Source organism: Ostrea edulis, chromosome 4 (assembly GCF_947568905.1).
Source record: "Ostrea edulis chromosome 4, xbOstEdul1.1, whole genome shotgun sequence".
Taxonomy (NCBI): Eukaryota; Metazoa; Mollusca; class Bivalvia; order Ostreida; family Ostreidae; genus Ostrea; species Ostrea edulis.
The window spans coordinates 7,342,530-7,359,981 of record NC_079167.1 but is presented as its reverse complement, the minus strand read 5'-3'; the positions used below and the strand labels follow the sequence as shown (position 1 = coordinate 7,359,981).

Here is a 17,452-nt window from a genome sequence, read left to right as displayed (position 1 = left end):
TATGATGATGCATCAAATATAGATCTTTAGTGTTGACTAAGTCTAATATCACAATCAGTAGGAATTAGCTTTCAGTTGAAGTTGGTTATTTTAAAAGTGATCAAGGTATGATTGTTCCATATGTGGCCCAAACAACAATTGGACCCCCTCGTCCTTTTCTGTTGCATGCTAGTAAAAAAATAACTTGGAACATTTTGGAACTACTTCTATATGTAATTTTTTTTTGCATTATTTCGGCTTCAAATTTGTGCAAGAAAAACTGTCTTTTTCAAATAAGAATTTTTTATCAGTTACTTCCAAGTGTTCTAATAATACTGTATATGGAAAATTTTGTCCGTGTTGTTTTAAGTGTACATTTGAATTTGGCCATTTGGGATAAGGGTAAACAAAAATAAGATTTAAAAATTCCCAATATGCAAAAACAGTGTGTACACCAAGAGCAGCAAACAAAACAGAATTTACAGACTTCAGGTACATTTACTAGATGCTTCATTCTAACTGTTTTGTAACCTGCATTTTTATTGGCTAATACAGAAGCAAAAACTTTCAATTGTGACATCATAGTAGAGTAATGCAGAACATAACATCAAACATAAACATTTCTTGACATGTTATTTTTAAAAAAGAGCAAAATCCGATGAAAAAAAGACATAAACTTTAGGAAAATGCAATATTGTATTAGAATTGCAGTTTGTTATTTGCGGCCATTAATGCTGATTAAACTGTAGCAAACATGTGTTTTATTACATTTCTGATAAAACATCGGGAATGTAGTTATTCATTAAATCTTCTTTGAGAAATCTTAAATATCTTAAGTCTTTGAAGAAAAACTATAACAGAATAATTTCTGTGTAATGTTAAAAATATGTTTTAAAATTGGTCCAACAAAACAGTCCATATGCAAACTGCTTTTAATTAACATTACATATACTTTTTTCTTTTTAGGGACTGGAAAACCTCCAATGTTTGGTGATTATGAAGCTCAGAGGCACTGGATGGAAATTACATTCCACTTACCTCCACACAAGTGGTAAAATCTTATTTTAAGAGTATTTATAGAGCTTGTGGTATTTAACTGAAATACATATATCAACAGTCATATTTACTAGAGAGAGAAAATGTAATGTACCCCCGACTAAAAATCCTAGTTCTTTGCAAGTCTCCCTTTATTCTAACTCTGATGGGGGTACCAGTAATCAAACTCTGTAAATTATGGGTATTAGCTGCAGGACTGAAGCTTTCTGGAAAAAATTTAAATGGTTTTCTGGTTCACTTTAATTTTTTTCCACAGAGCTACATTCCTACAGTTATATATGTGTGCATGCGTATTCGTGTGAATTTAAAATAACAGTATTAGTTCAAATTGTTATAAGACATTCTGTTTAATGAATTACATGTATGTGAAATGAACATTTTACTTTTCAGGTATTTTAATGGCACTGACAACAATTTATTGTATTGGGGATTGGATTATCCCCCTTTGACTGCCTATCATAGCTGGCTATGTGGTGTAGTGTAAGTATGAATGGATATTGTATCACATTATAGATAATGTACATGTAAGAGTATTTCAGTAAGAGCAGGTGATATTCAAGTGAGTGTTGATAAAGTCATTGATAACTAATCGACTTGATGAAAGATATGCCTTTTTATATGATGAAAAGTTCTATTTTCTTCAATAGGACAAAAACAATTAACCTTGGAAGATTTTGCGTGTTGTTCAATCGCTTAACGTCACATATCAATACCAATATATAACTATTTAAATCTTGTTTCAGTGCTAACAAAATAAATCCTTCGTGGGTTGCTTTAAAAGATTCCCATGGACACGAGAGCTACACCCATAAATTGTTCATGAGATATACTGGTTTGAATCTTGTTTTTTAATTGATTGCATGAAGAGAATCCAAATAATTCTTGTGAAGTTTTTTTTAAATGTACCAGTTGCTGAGACAAACTTCTTACTAAATATATATTCTCCTCTATCTTTAGTGTTGTTGGCAGATGTTGCTATATTTTTTCCGGCTGTCATTTTATTCTTTATTCAACAAAGACTACAATCACAAGAAAAGGTTAGTAACTTTGAATTCTCTGTCATTGTCTGTATTTGTTCTTTTCATGTACTGAGTTATTTCCCAATCTGCAGATTTCATTTCCAGGTGAAGTTGTCTTTGGTTGTTCTGCTGTATCCTGGGTTTCTTTTGATTGACCATGGACATTTTCAGTATCCTTTTAGAACAGATTTGGTAAGGTTTGCATCAGATTTAGAGAATTCATCCTGTAATTATACCCCCCGCAACAAGTTGTGGGGGGGGGGTATACTGGAATCGGGTTGTCCGTCCGTCTGTAGACGCAATGGTTTCCGGGCTCTAAAGCATTATCCTTTCCACCTACTGTCACCATATCATATATATGGACTACCCATGGGATGAAGATATTCCCTATCGATTTTGGGGTCAAAAGGTCAAAGGTCAAGCACACTGGACATCGAAGTAGCAATATGGTTTCCGGGCTCTAAAGCGTTATCCTTTCCACCTACAGTCACCATACCATACATATGGACTACCCATGGGATGGAGATGTTCCCTATCGATTTTGGGGTCAAAAGGTCAAAGGTCAAATGCACTGGACATCGAAGTAGCAATATGGTTTCCGAGCTCTAAAACGTTATCCTTTCCACCTACAGTCACCATATCATACATATGGACTACCCATGGGATGAAGATGTTCCCTATCGATTTTGGGGTCAAAAGGTCAAAGGTCAAGCGCACTGGACATTGAAGTAGCAATATGGTTTCCATTTAAATTCTTAACGGCTTTTTTCATCGCATGGAGATGCTGTGTTCCTAGATAATCCATTTTTCCCTACAAATGAGAATACCCAAGGTTTGTCATGCCATTTGTTTTTTACACTCAGAAAAGAGGTAGTTTATACCTATTACCAACACCCTTTGGGAGATTGGGGTAAGCAGGGGGTATTCTTAGTGAGCATTGCTCACAGTACCTCTTGTTTCCTTCAGTTCTCCTATCATTACGTTTTAAAGTTAAATTTTATTTACAACAATTAACAAACAAGTTCTACAAATGCATTATTGCTTCTCATTGGATATTGATCTGAAGGGGTCAGTGTTGTTGGAGGATCAGAGTGCATGACTACATTACCCTCTCACATACAACCACTTCTGATCCTGAGGATCAACTCGGGTCACAAGGGGTTTACTTTTGTGATCATATTCATATGAAGATAATGAGATAAGTTTAAAAAAGCAATATTATCAAATGCTGTAGATAAGCCTTTCAAGCATACTTGAACAATATTAAATATCATTTACATACCTGAACAATATTATATCATTAACATTTTGATGAGTAAGATTTAATAATGACCTTGACATATATAACGATACAATTGTGTCAGTCTGGGATTAGCCTTGTTTGGAGTGGTCTGGATTTCCCGGGGATTCCATTCCTGGGGCTCCATCTGCTTCTCTCTAGCCTTGAACTACAAACAAATGGAGCTGTACCATGCACTGCCATTCTTCTGTTATCTTCTGGGGTGGTGCCTTCAGAAATGGGCAAGGTGAATACACAATATCTGATGACGTATGTTGATGTTTTATAAGATAATACGCATTCTTAATATCTGATGTTGTTTACATGATAAAAGGAATAACATTAGACTATTCGTGTTATTTCTTAGGTTACCACATTTGTTTACAATTGCTGCAACAGTGCTGTCAACATTCATGGTGTGCTGGTTGCCCTTTTTAAGATCTAAGGAAAGTGTCTTACAAGTTGTTCACAGAGTGTTCCCTTTGGCAAGAGGACTGTACGAGGTAATGCATAGAATACTTCATAAAACTTAAAAAGGATGTTAAATTGTGATGCCAGTAGAATACTTCATAAAACTTAAAAAGGATGTTAAATTGTGATGCCAGTAGAATACTTCATAACACTTTTAATTAAGGATGTTAAATTGTGATGCCAGTAGAATACTTCATAACACTTTTAATTAAGGATGTTAAATTGTGATGCCAGTAGAATACTTCATAAAACTTAAAAAGGATGTTAAATTGTGATGCCAGTAGAATACTTCATAACACTTTTAATTAAGGATGTTAAATTGTGATGCCAGTGTGCAGTTACTGTTCTTTTGTGAATGCAGAATTTTAGATCGTTATTTTAGGATAAAGTTGCGAATGTGTGGTGCAGTTTGTCAGTCCTAATCAAGTTTAAGCAGATGTTTACTGTGGATCAGTTGGTTCTAATATGGTAAGTGTGGAGAGCAAAATTTGATATAATTTGAAAAGTCTCAGCAAATCAAAGCATTACTGATGTTTGCTATGTACACACAGTAAAACTCAGTGATAGCGAAGTCCTGAGGACCATTTGATTTACTTTGCTATATCCATAATTCATTATATCTGTATAATGAATTCATAAAAACATGTATGGTATGTTTGCAGTAAACATTGTTTTCATTTTTCCTTCATTTTGGGACTTAGATATGCTCATTGAAGTGGTAAATACAAATCTTTTATCAAAGAACTTTTCAAAAAATTCCTGATGGTGCAAGGAGAATTTTGAATTGATATATCTACTAACTTGTTTCCAAAAAAATGTTCACTATAAAAGTAGTCAACTTTGTTATTTTTCTCTTCCATGGGACATAAAATCAGTTTTCTATATCTGTAAATTTGCTTTTTCTGAATTCGTTATAATCTAACAGCTGTGGACTCCAAAGAACTGTTCTTTGCTGTATTATTGATTTTGCTATATCTGTGTTTGTACTAAATGAGGTTTACTGCATGGAGCTTCAAAATACTAAATACATGTACATGTAATATGTATATCAATTTCAAAGACCAAGAGTGATATGATTAGCACATGATTAAATAGTAACATTTTAACGAGTATTAAGAGTGATATGATTAGCACATGATTATATAGTAATATCTTAACGAGTATTAAGAGTGATAGGATTAGCACATGATTATATAGTAATATCTTAACGAGTATTAAGAGTGATAGGATTAGCACATGGTTATATAGTAATATCTTAACGAGTATTAAGAGTGATAGGATTAGCACATGATTATATAGTAATATCTTAACGAGTATTAAGAGTGATAGGATTAGCACATGGTTATATAGTAATATCTTAACGAGTATTAAGAGTGATAGGATTAGCACATGGTTATATAGTAATATCTTAACGAGTATCCATGGTTTATTTCTAGCCTTCTAACTACACTTGTGTTGTTGTTGCCATCTTCAGTACACCTGCTGTGTGTTCCCACAATTAGAAATTTCCGATTAGCTCTAGTAAGTGAAATGTATTCAACATGATTATTTTGATAGTACAACCCTATGTTAAATCTAAAGGGTAGATCTAATCAAGCTTTAATTTAAACTTATAGGTCAATTCCTCTCTGGTTTTCTTTCTTTTTTCCTTCCATGTCCATGAGAAATCCATTCTTTTGCCAGCGTTGTGAGTTGGAATTTCTTTATTTTTGATTGTAACAGTCAAAGTTCGAAATGTAAAAGTACTTTTGTTTGACGTATTATCTTGTTTTGAGGGGAAAATGAATAAAGATATATTGATGATCAATTGCGATGATTCCCATCATATTGAAATTAAAGTTTGAATTGTTTAATCCCAATACTTATTGGTTTTTTATAGGGCAGTATCACTACTTGTTCATGAGCATCCATTTTGGTGTGTTTGGTTTTATATCATATCGATATTTAGGTAAGGTAATAAAAAAGATCATACTTCCTATCATGAAATATAATTTTAAGTGTATTCATGTAACACATGCATAGGCCATCAATATTACCAAAAAAAATCAAATACAGTGAAACCTGTCTAATCCAACATGTTCTGGAAGATAAATTTTGTCAGATCAAACAAGCTGTTGGACTGCACAGTATATAGAACATGGAGGGGGGAAAAAAGATAATTTCGAATAAAAATTAGGGTCACAGTTCACAGTAAAATGGAATACACTGGTGTCAAATTAAACAGGTTTAACTGTATGTGATTTTTATACGTATTGTGGTATGTCATTGTCCATCTGTCTATTCAGACCTTGTAGGCAAAATGAACTGTAAGCTCCCTGATCTTACAACTTGGTACATTTGATCACCATGATGAGATGAAGATGCCTATTGTTTTTCAAAGGTCAAGATCGTAGTATCAGTTAATCAATAGGAAAACCTTGCAGACAGAATACAGACCAAACTATTGGGAGAATACCTTTTGTTCTTCAAGGTCAAAGGTCAAGGCCATAGTATCACTTACCTGGTAATAGGAAAACCTTGTAGGCAGGACACAGACCAAACCGTTGTGGCTAGGACCGTCAAACTTGGTACACATACACCTTATGCCAAGCGGAGGATGTCTATTGTTTTCCAAGGTCAAGGTCGTAGTATCACTTAATAGGAAAACTTTGTAGGCAGAATAAAGACCGAACTATTGGGCTAGGACCGTCAAAATTGGTACACATACTCCTCATGCCAAATGGAGAATGCCTATTGTTTCTCAAGATCTAAGTCGTAGTATCAGTTTGTAGAAAAACCTTGTTTTTGTTACAGATACAGATATTGCCGTGAAATTTAGTCACAAGCTTCCTTTCAGAGGAATGTAAGTTCAGATTGCATTTCAGCTGGATTGGTGCACCATGACATACTTTAGGGGTAAAAGTAGGTCAAATAGTTTTCCAAATTTTTTTTAATTTAGTGTATACCGGTAATGTGCTTACAGATCCAACAGGCGTATGTTGTACCATTTGCGGCACTCTTGTTCTGTATTGTCAAACACCTTTATTTGTATGTGATCAAGGGATTCTATAAATTTTGATTATTTCTGTGATAGCATGCTTCCACTGTTTATGAAAGACAACTTAGTTGTGGCAGCTGTTGCTACTACAGCCCTACATTGTATGGTTTGTGGAACATGTCTCACTTTAACCAACAGAAAAAGTGATCAACTGTGGGACAGAGTCCAAACTGTAATGGTAGGTCACTTTTTGATTCATGCCTTTTAACTATTCATAGTATCCATCTTTTCAAGATTACTAGGAAAGAACAGAAAACTTTCTACTTACATTTAGGTACCCAAGAAATGTAATGTAAGGGTCACTAGAGGTCAGATGCCAATTTTGCAATTACATAATTTTCTGGATTGTAAGTCCCAATTTGAGCTATAGCAAAAGAGCTTCTTTCGAATTATGATAAAGTCGGAGATTGGCCTCTATATTTCATAAATCAACCCATTACAAACAAAATAAAATTCAGTCCCAGCATAGCTTACTGAGTATATGTAATAAAATAGTATGTTTGTTATTTTCTTTTTTCTGTTTTTTTTGGGGGGAGGGGGGGGGGGGTCAGGCATATGTTGGGATGTATTACCATATTTGTCACATACTATCATTTCCCACATCTTACATTTACCTTGACATGCATCATCAAAGGTGAAATAAATGTTATCCTCTACAAATGCTAGTAGTGAAGTGGATCGATGTATTTTATTTCTTGAAAATGTGTGTACACCTAATCAACAAAGATTGTAACATATACCATTTTCCTACTTTCAATATGTTGATTTCTTTTAAGTGTGCATTATATTTTTGCTTTGAAGTACTTAAACACCCCTTTTTAATTATTTTAACAACTTTTATCAACTAACCTGAGTCATGGACTTTTTCTGGTTCTTATTGGTGTTGATTTTTCACATTTTTGACTTCTTCTCCAGAACCACTAGCCTTTCAACAAAATAGTTCAAAGTATCCTTGGGTAAAAGGGATTCAAATTTTTAGGTCAACAAGAAATTCTTAGCCTCTGGGGCTAGTGATACCTTTAACCAAATTCTCAGGTGGCCAATATTAGGCCTATGGGCATATCTTAATTTTTGAATAAAGGTGCAATTCCTATATCAGAGAAGATAAGACAAAATTCTGTTAAAGCATAAATTCATAAGAAAAAAACCCATGCAATGGCAGCAGATAACCTTATGTAGTGTAGGTTTAGATCTGTCCAAACTTAAGACATTTGGATAGAGATAGGACACAATAGGGTTCAAAGTTATAAGGTTATATAACAGGAAAATTCTTCTGATGAAGAACAATAAGGTTGAAATTTGGCTTAATAATATGTATAGATTCTCACATATTGTAGATTAAATCTGCTCAAACTAATTGTATCTTTTCAGAAACACTTTAAAAGTATTCTATGATCATAGGATGTTAAAAATTTGTATAAAATGGATGGTTGCTTTGTGCAAGTCAATGAATAGGAGCGCTTGAAAATACCAGGAGTCTCTGATCTTTTTATTATTATTTTTTTCAGATGAAGTTATCCATTTTTGGTGCCTTTTGTCTTACAGTGGCTAGTCTTTCTCTGACGCCTCCCACCAGATATCCCGATCTGTTTCCTGTCCTTATATCGGTTTATTCTTGTGCTCATTTTGTACTCTTTTTGATTGTTTCTCACATTCTTCAATTTCAATCACAAACTACAGGTATCAAAATAAAGAAGATTCAATAATTACCAGAGTTTTTTCAATTTCCTTTATAGTAGGCATTATAGAGTCTGTGGTGTACAGGAACTCAATAGTTCAAATACAAATAGTACATACAGTTTATAAAAGTTTTGAAATGTACATATGTACAAACATTGAGAAAGTATGTATTTGCTGAAATGAAAGAGAGTGAAAAATTTCAAAACCTCAAAAATGTAAGAAAGTGATTTTTAATTAAAAGCTTTGATTCTGAGTTTTTAATGTTAGATCATGATGAATAGACTTTCCATTGCCAGATATTGTAGTTTAAGCAGTTAACCTACTATTTTTAAATGTAAAAGGATTAAAAGTGTAATTACACTTTAGTCATACAATGTATTTTAATACTGCATGTACTAATTCTAATATAATGGTAATCACAAGAAAGAAGAGGGGGCAATATGGTTGTGATTTTGCCCAAAATTCATATCTAAAGTCTTGAATTATGAAGAAATTTGAGCAGTTAAAAGTTTTAATACACTTCACTGAATGTACTTTTAATACCAACTATATTATGTCATAAAAAAGACTGCGAAATTTTTATTCAACATTGGGTTTATATTAAAGGATTTGCATGACACATAAAAACATGAGATAATAAATCGAAAGCCAAATGCAGTGACTGAATGTAATTTGTAATGTCCAAATGACTTTAAATATTCAAGGAACTTGTCAAAAAACCCTCTTATCTTGTATGGATTATGTTGTTAGCATCAAATATATATATCAATGATATCACAGCTAGGCACCTGAAGTATGGACACTACTACACAATTTTGATTTATGTGATTGTTTCATGCTCTTTGTAAGCTTTAGAGATTGACCTTTTACAGGTATAATAAATTTAAATGCACTATTCCGATATATTCTAAAGCTTAGAAAAAGCATGGAACGATTACATAAATAAATGTATGATATATAGGGGTGCCCATACGGAGAAAATGGGCAAACAAACTACTGTAAAAATTACTAACAAACCATGTGATTTGAAAGTTCTACAACCAAATTATCCAACCACTTGCAACAAATCTTGAATCAAGCAATTTACTATAGGTAGCAAACTATTAACATATCCCTAGAACATTGTAGCGGTCCTTCGGATGAGACCGCAAAAACCGAGGTCTCATATCGCAGCAGGTGTGGCACGATAAAGATCCCTCCCTGGTGAATGTCCATAAGCGCCGAGCATAGGCCTAAATTTTGCAGCCCTTCACCAGTAGTGGTGAACATGAGTGAAATATTCTCGAGCGGGACGTTAAACAATATTCAATCAATCAATAGAACATTGTGGACTGGTGATAACAAATTCCTAATAAGTCATGATATAGATCAACTCTTTTAAAACAATTAAAGAGCTAATTATTGAAACAGATCAATTATGCTGTGAAAAATGATAAATCTTGTGTACAGAAGAATTCACATTTATGATCGTAGTAAATGCTTTGAATCTTTCACTTGCTACATATTTGGTCACAATTTCCTTCGCAATAACTCCACTGTCAGTAATATAGATTCCATTGTCATGTTCGCAGTTTTTCACTTCAGTCTCAGTGTGTACACATGTAGGAATACACATAGGAGGTGACTCATCAATTGGTCATTTGTGTACATTCATTATTGAAAATGTATTCATAATGACTGCATCTGACCATGAAGTGGCAGATTTTAAAAGGGGCACAGCTGGTGCCCCCCCCCCCCCCCCCTAATTTTTTTTTAATTTAGGTGAAATCATGGTCTTCATGTTCTGAAAAATGTAAACGATAAAAGAAGCAATAATTTCTCCCATTCTCTGAGAAGTAAATGGCACAATCTTTTGATTTGTTGAAATACTTTTACCCAGGGATCTGAACTTGCATCCCCCCCCCCCCCCCCCCCCAAAAAAAACCCTTTCAATATGTGTCATTTTATTAATTTCACCATATTAGAAATGACAGTTATATTTACTGTATTTAAGTGTTTTGTTTTTGTTGATTTATAGTTATATTGGGTATTTTTATATTACACCCCCTCCCCCGATGGCTTATTACGAAATTTTGTGGCGCGAGTTACTACTCTAATGAGATACGAAAATGAGTCTGTGCTAGCTTTACTTCGACTTTCAATTTGTTTGGCGGAAAAATGGATTACGATCAAAGGTAAAGGTTTAAAGTAGTTGTAGGTTTGCAGGCCTGTTGAAATATGGGGAGAAGTGCCCCAGCGCAATTGGAGATTTCGCGGGGGGGGGGGGGGGGGGGTAACACCACTCCCACCGGTCACGGTAGCCGAGTGAGACGGTCGCTTTGTAACTACAAACTGCTAACTTCGATTCTCTATCCCGACGCCGCGCGCCGCGTCAAACGTTTGATAAACAGTACCTGGCCATAAGTATGTTCCCAAAGAACATTTCCATTTCATACAAAACCATATATATTCAATTTATTTTCCTGAACTCATTTCTTGATCAATTTTAATGAAATAAAAAGCACTGAGTCTGATCTCAGAATTATTTACAGCTCTAGTATTGATCATCTAATAATTTCAGAATTAGTATAAATAATCTGTTGTAAAAATATGACAATTCTAATACAAAGTTTGATTTGAAAGTACTTACTCTTTATGTAAGTATGTGTAATTTTGGAATTAAAAAAATCAACAATATGAATAAAATGAATTATCTCTCTATATTGCAACGTAACATTTTTTTTCCTCAAAATTATGAGTTACGTCTGATATTTCTAAACAAATGATTTTTATTTCATTATAATAGAGGAAAAATTGGCTCCAAGCGAAAATTTTGAAAATATATGGTTTTGTATGAAATATAAAGTGGAAATTTTCTTGGGGAACATACTTATGGCCAAGTACTGTAGGTTGCGACTGTTCCTTCGCTATACACCTGGTATTAAAAAAAAAGTAAACAGCAAATACATGAAATTATTCCTTTACTTTATTTGAGTTGACCTGATAAGGGTAGAGATTGTAACGCTATTAAATTCTGACGTACAGTCACACAACTGCAACAATCGATCATTAACAGTATTTTTAACGGAGTCAAGTCAACTCGTACCCTGACCGACTCGTACCCAGGTCAACTCGTACCCAAATAGTAAAAGTCCCAAGAATCTGGTTACGAGTTGACTCCTCCTCTTCAACTGATGACAACTCGTACTTAAGCGATATGTCACTTATATGCGCATAGATATATTGCATTTATGGGCAGATTCTTGGGTACGAGATGACTTTGCCTTTTGGGTACGAGTTGACCTATGGGGTACGAGTTGACCTGGGTACGAGTCGGTCAGGGTACGAGTTGACTAGAAATCTTTTTAACTATATACAAATAATTTGTTTTACACTGCATATACGAATGCATAGAAGCAGCATTATATCATTTGGGAAACGTAACTTGAACCGGTAAACTACAAGGCAATACATGTAATTGTGATCCTCTTGCCGAAATAAAGTACTAAACCCAATCACTTTAGAAAACCGAATATATATTATATTATAGAGACACTACAGCTCATTTTGCTAAAAAAAATCATGAAATGACAATTTTCCTAGCGCTTTCTCAATTTTTGTTACATTGTTGAAAGTATAAACTTTGCGAAAATAACACTTATCTAAATTTAAAAATTATCGTTTTAACGTAAAAATTAATACTTTTTGATGGCCTATACAAAAAATATCGAGTCTCCTCCTTTCAGACGCATGCGCAAAGACAGTAAACAGTGCAGCATGTCGTCCAGTGAGAGAAAGTGTAGTTGATAGATCTAGAATTTTGAAAGATTCTGTGAGAAAAGAGGTAAAAATAGAATGAGATAAAACTCATACGTGAAATAAAATTTACCATGGTATCAGTTTGACCGTTGGAAAACAAAGAGCTCAGAGAAACCCATGTAAGTCAGTGGCGGATCTAGGATTTCTGAAGGGGGTGTGAAAGTCAAAGATTAGCCACAGTAATCGGCCATTCTGGTGCAAAATTTGGATTTTCATTCACAATCTGTGGCGTAAAAAGGGAGGGGGGACCCTGCCCCCCCCCCCTAAATCTGCCATTGAGACTAGCTGCGAAGACACTACTTTTAAAAGTAAGTGCTATTTTTATCTGAACACGACATGTGTTAGTTGTAAAAACATCGGTCAATGGGAACGTGGAAGGGTTTCTGTTGAAATAATGATTGATATAATTACTTATTTTAAGGAGCAGGGAATACTCTTATACTTGAAAGGTGAGTGTGGACCCCCTTGAAGGGGAATTTAAATAATTTCCTACACAACACCTTTGCTGTCATTCAAAACCACGTGATGTAAATAAGCATTCAAAAGTCTGAGTCAGAATGAAGAAACCTTTGAATTCCGAACGATCTTCAAAGCACAGTTGAGAGTAAATTGATGCATCCCAATTGTTCAAAATTGTCAGTATCGATATGAATTTTATCAATACATGTTTTAAAAAACACTTTATTAAAATGTGGAAAATGAGCTGTAGTGTCTCTTTAAATAACACACAAGAAACACAATATTAAAACAATCACAAAAATAATCTTGAGAACCAACACTTGACCTTGTCTTGCTGATTTCTAAAATGAGAGAGATAGTAGGGGTTCTCGCTTCCAGTAAACAGGGATTGGGTACCCAGGCCATTTGCCCCTAAGTAAAAAAAAATCCCCCCCCCCCCCCCATTTTGTGGAGGAATGTCCCAATGCTGAAAAAGCCTTACTTGTCCCCACTGATCCCCAGTCACTGCAAGTGCCTTCACAAATATCTGAAATGTTGCGCAATCAAATCACACACATTGACCCTTAGAATATAAAAAACATTAGAAAATTTCTCTTGAAAATCATTAAATAACAGTGGAGCGGTTCAAAATACATTATTACATCACGAAAAATCCATGAGCTGGAAAGTCACATCAGAGTTTGGAAACGTGGTACATCACACATTCACCCACATCATCATACAAGAACATTCAAAGATGGATAAACATCACACAAGGAAACATCATGGGTAATCAGTTATGCCGAAAACGTGCACAGCTCGCTTGCCAACAACAAAATTATCTACTCCTAAGAGCAGCTCTAGAACACCCTCTAACCTTTGGGAGAAAGTAATGGGTAGTTTTAACAGCACAACACCTTGTAGTGTTTCTTTCCAATTGAGAGTGACCACTGCCCCATCAAACTGGGAAAAAGACAACAAGATTAGGCCTATGGCACCCACTGTCTTTTCCTTACAGTGTCATGGAACCCCTACCCCTATTCGGGGTGATCTTAGGCTATATCCAGCCCCTCGTTGAAACCCAAAGCCTATTCAAGACAGTGGCATTAGCTCTTTAGCATGTAGCATCTTCATGCTTCTAAGTCATGACCCCCTTCCCTTGGTCTGGGAATTTTTACTGCCAAATCTGGGGACACTAAACGATGTTTGGATTTATGGGTCAACTGCTTCCCAAAGTTTATCGCTGTGGTCTAGGGACCCCCTAAGGGTTGCCCCCACCTACTTTGAGTCCGAGCCCCTTGAGATAGACTAACCGACCTTCGCTGACTAAATGATTCAGGAACATTCTGATTTGTCACTATGACACCCTTAGATGCAACATCAAAAGGTTTGTCAGGGGAAGCCTTTCCATCTGAGGGAATGCTCATATTCCACCAGTCGACAGTGACTCCGACTGGGCCGGACATAGAGACATCACCCATGCATGCACAGGGCCATCCCCACCCCTTGAGGACCCACAGACAGTGCAACCAGAATCTGACAAATATGTGCTGCTGTTCATTCTTCAGGTGCCTTGGGGACAAACCTCCCAGGAACCTGACTGGCTACTGCATCTCCAATTATGACTGGGGCATCTGAAATGGCAAGTCTGCATCCCATTTTATCCCTGTAGGTCTGGAACACCCACCAACCCCACCCCTCCTAAGGGTTTATAGAACGTTTGCCCCAACCTACTTTGACCCTTGGCCCCTGTAAATGAACCAACCAACCACACTGGCTAAATAATTGAGGGCCATCATGATCCAACCCAATGGCATCCTGTCCCACATCAGGAGGCTTCTCCTTTGATGGCTCTCTGCAAACTGAGAGATAGTCTCAGGAGCTCTCACATCTACAACACTAGTACTACACACTCTATCCACTGAAAGAATGACACATAACTCCTGACAACCAGAAAAGCTGCACCAGACTTGATGATCCCTGTTGACAACTCAACTCCACGCTCGAGTTCTTGACAACATCAAGCTCCTAGTAGGTACAGTGGCCTCCACACGAGTCTGGACAAGGTCATCCTGAACTGAGACCTTTGAAGCACCAATCCTCTGTCTAACCCGCCAGACTTCACCTGTGAATGAGCACAAAACGTACAATTAAAAGTTGCATTGAAAATAGAATTGAGTCCCCCATGTTCAATACATGTATATTTAAAATATACCAACAGCTTAGATGGAGATTGTGGTCAGAATGTTTCTTTGTGTACTCTTAAACTAAATTTGAGAAAAGATATAATTTACTCCCTTCCAGCCTACCTTAATTTTGACTTGGATGTTGGTGGAAACAACAATTTATGTATTTGGCCTAATCAGGGTTTGACATTAACTTTTTTGAGCACCAGACCAAATTCAATCGGGCTACTTCAAATGATTTTCACTAAACCAGACCTTACATCCACTAGCCCTGACCAACTTTTCAGAAAAAATCTGATAGATTCTCCATATCTAAATACTTAATTTAAATGACAAACGTTAAGTTTGAACTAAAATGCATTTAATTGTCTCAAAAGAATCTTTAGTCTCATCATTCAATTTGATGCTTTTACTTTCAAACATATTTTCAGTTTCTTTAAATTCTTACCGGCACGGAAATTCTTTAATCCATTTAGAAATAAAATGACCTCAATATTTTTTTAAAAATTTCTTTGTCATAAGCCCTGCTTTGTTTCTTCCCAATGTTTTCCTTTTTTCTCTTTCTTGGAACATCTTTTGCTTTCCTTGAGGACGAGAATTCATATTTGAATATAGACATTCCCACACACATGTAAACACTGAAAATTGCTGTTTACGACGCAAGTCATTAATTTGATAAACACTTTCTTATATTCATTTCAAATGAACTGGGTTTTTTTTTTTTAATGAAAATGAATTCAATAATTCTGTTTATCCAGAACATCACTTCCGACCGTGACTTAATAGAACTAAAAATAGAGATTATGTCATCATGCTGTTCAAAATTGCTCGCAAACTCTTTACAGTTATTTTTTTAAAAGAATAAAATATCTTATGATTTAAAGTAAAGTTTCTTAAATTTGTTTGTTTTTTAAACACGACCAGTCGGACTAGTAAATCGACATTTTACCCAACCAGACTTATCATTTAGTAGACTCGGTCGGTCGGAGGTGCCTTATTGTCAAACCCTGCCTAATGCTTGAAATGGAATGTATATTCTAATGAAACGACACAAGATGTTTCAGTGATGAAAGCTTAATCAGTATCTTCCTAATACATGCATTAATTATCTGCATTTTTGATATATTTTAAAAGGAGGTTTGTTTTGTTGTGTTTTTACAGAACTTTAGAGGATATAAATACAGTTTTGGAATATGCAAAACTGGAAGCATGTGATGTTAAACCAACGGTCCAGTGTATTTATTTTTCTGATCAACTTGACAATCAGTCATTCAAACTTTTGGAGGTTAATGACACAGTGCTGGAAACTCTTACAAATGGAGACAGGTACATGTACCATTTTTATACTGTGTCAGTATCATTATTCTGAAAAGCATTCTGAGACTGTAAACATTCACCAAGGCCACCTAGTCTGTCTTTGTCTGCAACTGGTCTCATTCAATACAAACAAACAGACAGGCAACATTGTTACAGCAAAACTACTGACAATTTATATTTCTGAATTTGTTGATGTTTTTGCATTTCTAAGGGTCCCAGGCCTCAGTACCAAAATGCTTAAGAACAAACCCTCTAAATTAAGAATTACTGCCTGACTGTGCCTGTCAGTGTTGAGATATGTTAATTACTGCCTGACTGTGCCTGTCAGTGTTGAGATATGTTATGTTTGACTTTATAGGGTTGTGATTCGCGGAAACTCTGAAGACATGGCTGTGCTTTGCACAAAAGCAGCTACTTTTGAAATGAAGGAGGCGGAGATTTCTAATTCTATGTTAATTGTTCCTCAACTAGACATTGGTCAGGATGTGAAAGAATCATGTCCACAGAACCTGAAGGTTTCAAAAGTATGCCATTGTTGACTTTTATATATTAGAATTACTCTCTTTGTTTATTAGTAATGTAATATTAGTTTGTAACGAAATGGCAATGTTTAATTAAAACAGGTGATATCGGTGATGAATAACTACTATGAACTGCGACCATGTAAACCAAGAGTAGCGAAACTGAAGAAACTGTTAGAAGAGAATATGTATAGCGGTAAAGAGTGTGAGAAAGATGACCAACACCAGGGTCACAAGGTCAGTAAGGTCATTTATCTCATGTAGATCCAAAACACACAAATAATACCAAATCCATGAAAATATTGTAATCGAAGTGTGTCCGTCTTGTCATAGGGTTTTAAGTTTTACCTGGGAATAAGAATATATGTGAATAGGAATATTCTTTTAGACTTCTTCTCAAGTACTATGAGGGTACAATTTTTCACATTAATTTGCAAACATCCACACATAGTGTAAATTTCAAGTTTCAGATTCCTGTAAGGTAGTAATAAAATATTGAACATTTTAATTAAGAAGTTGTAGAAAAATTCTTTAAAAGCTACCATAACAGAATTTGTCAAACTAATGTGCAAATGATGATTCAATTTGAAAGAGTAGGTCTATAATAGGATTCTAAAAGTTTACGTGGGAGGATGTATTTGCTCAAATGAGAGCTGTGGTCTATGGATTTC

The 17,452-nt window shown here is 35.2% G+C and overlaps 2 protein-coding genes across 4 annotated transcripts in view; both read left to right on the top strand.

Moving 5' to 3' along the window:
* Positions 1-8,548, top strand: part of LOC125668228 (dolichyl pyrophosphate Man9GlcNAc2 alpha-1,3-glucosyltransferase-like) — a 35,227-nt gene extending 26,679 nt beyond the window's left edge. For all 3 annotated transcript variants that reach the window (XM_048902080.2, XM_048902078.2, XM_048902079.2), the window contains exons 2-14: positions 946-1,030; positions 1,426-1,515; positions 1,779-1,867; positions 1,993-2,072; positions 2,160-2,224; positions 3,404-3,580; positions 3,701-3,836; positions 4,187-4,272; positions 5,241-5,325; positions 5,421-5,491; positions 5,684-5,752; positions 6,878-7,019; positions 8,350-8,548. In XM_048902080.2, the coding sequence (XP_048758037.2) occupies positions 946-1,030; positions 1,426-1,515; positions 1,779-1,867; positions 1,993-2,072; positions 2,160-2,224; positions 3,404-3,580; positions 3,701-3,836; positions 4,187-4,272; positions 5,241-5,325; positions 5,421-5,491; positions 5,684-5,752; positions 6,878-7,019; positions 8,350-8,547 (1,373 nt within the window). In that variant the 3' untranslated portion in view covers position 8,548. The remainder of the gene's footprint in view (positions 1-945; positions 1,031-1,425; positions 1,516-1,778; positions 1,868-1,992; positions 2,073-2,159; positions 2,225-3,403; positions 3,581-3,700; positions 3,837-4,186; positions 4,273-5,240; positions 5,326-5,420; positions 5,492-5,683; positions 5,753-6,877; positions 7,020-8,349) is intronic.
* Positions 8,549-10,633: 2,085 nt separating this feature from the next.
* Positions 10,634-17,452, top strand: part of LOC125671232 (sister chromatid cohesion protein DCC1-like) — a 20,610-nt gene continuing 13,791 nt past the window's right edge. The window contains exons 1-4 of the mRNA XM_056161797.1: positions 10,634-10,695; positions 16,105-16,269; positions 16,619-16,784; positions 16,884-17,018. Coding sequence (XP_056017772.1) covers positions 10,679-10,695; positions 16,105-16,269; positions 16,619-16,784; positions 16,884-17,018 — 483 coding nt within the window. The 5' untranslated portion in view covers positions 10,634-10,678. The remainder of the gene's footprint in view (positions 10,696-16,104; positions 16,270-16,618; positions 16,785-16,883; positions 17,019-17,452) is intronic.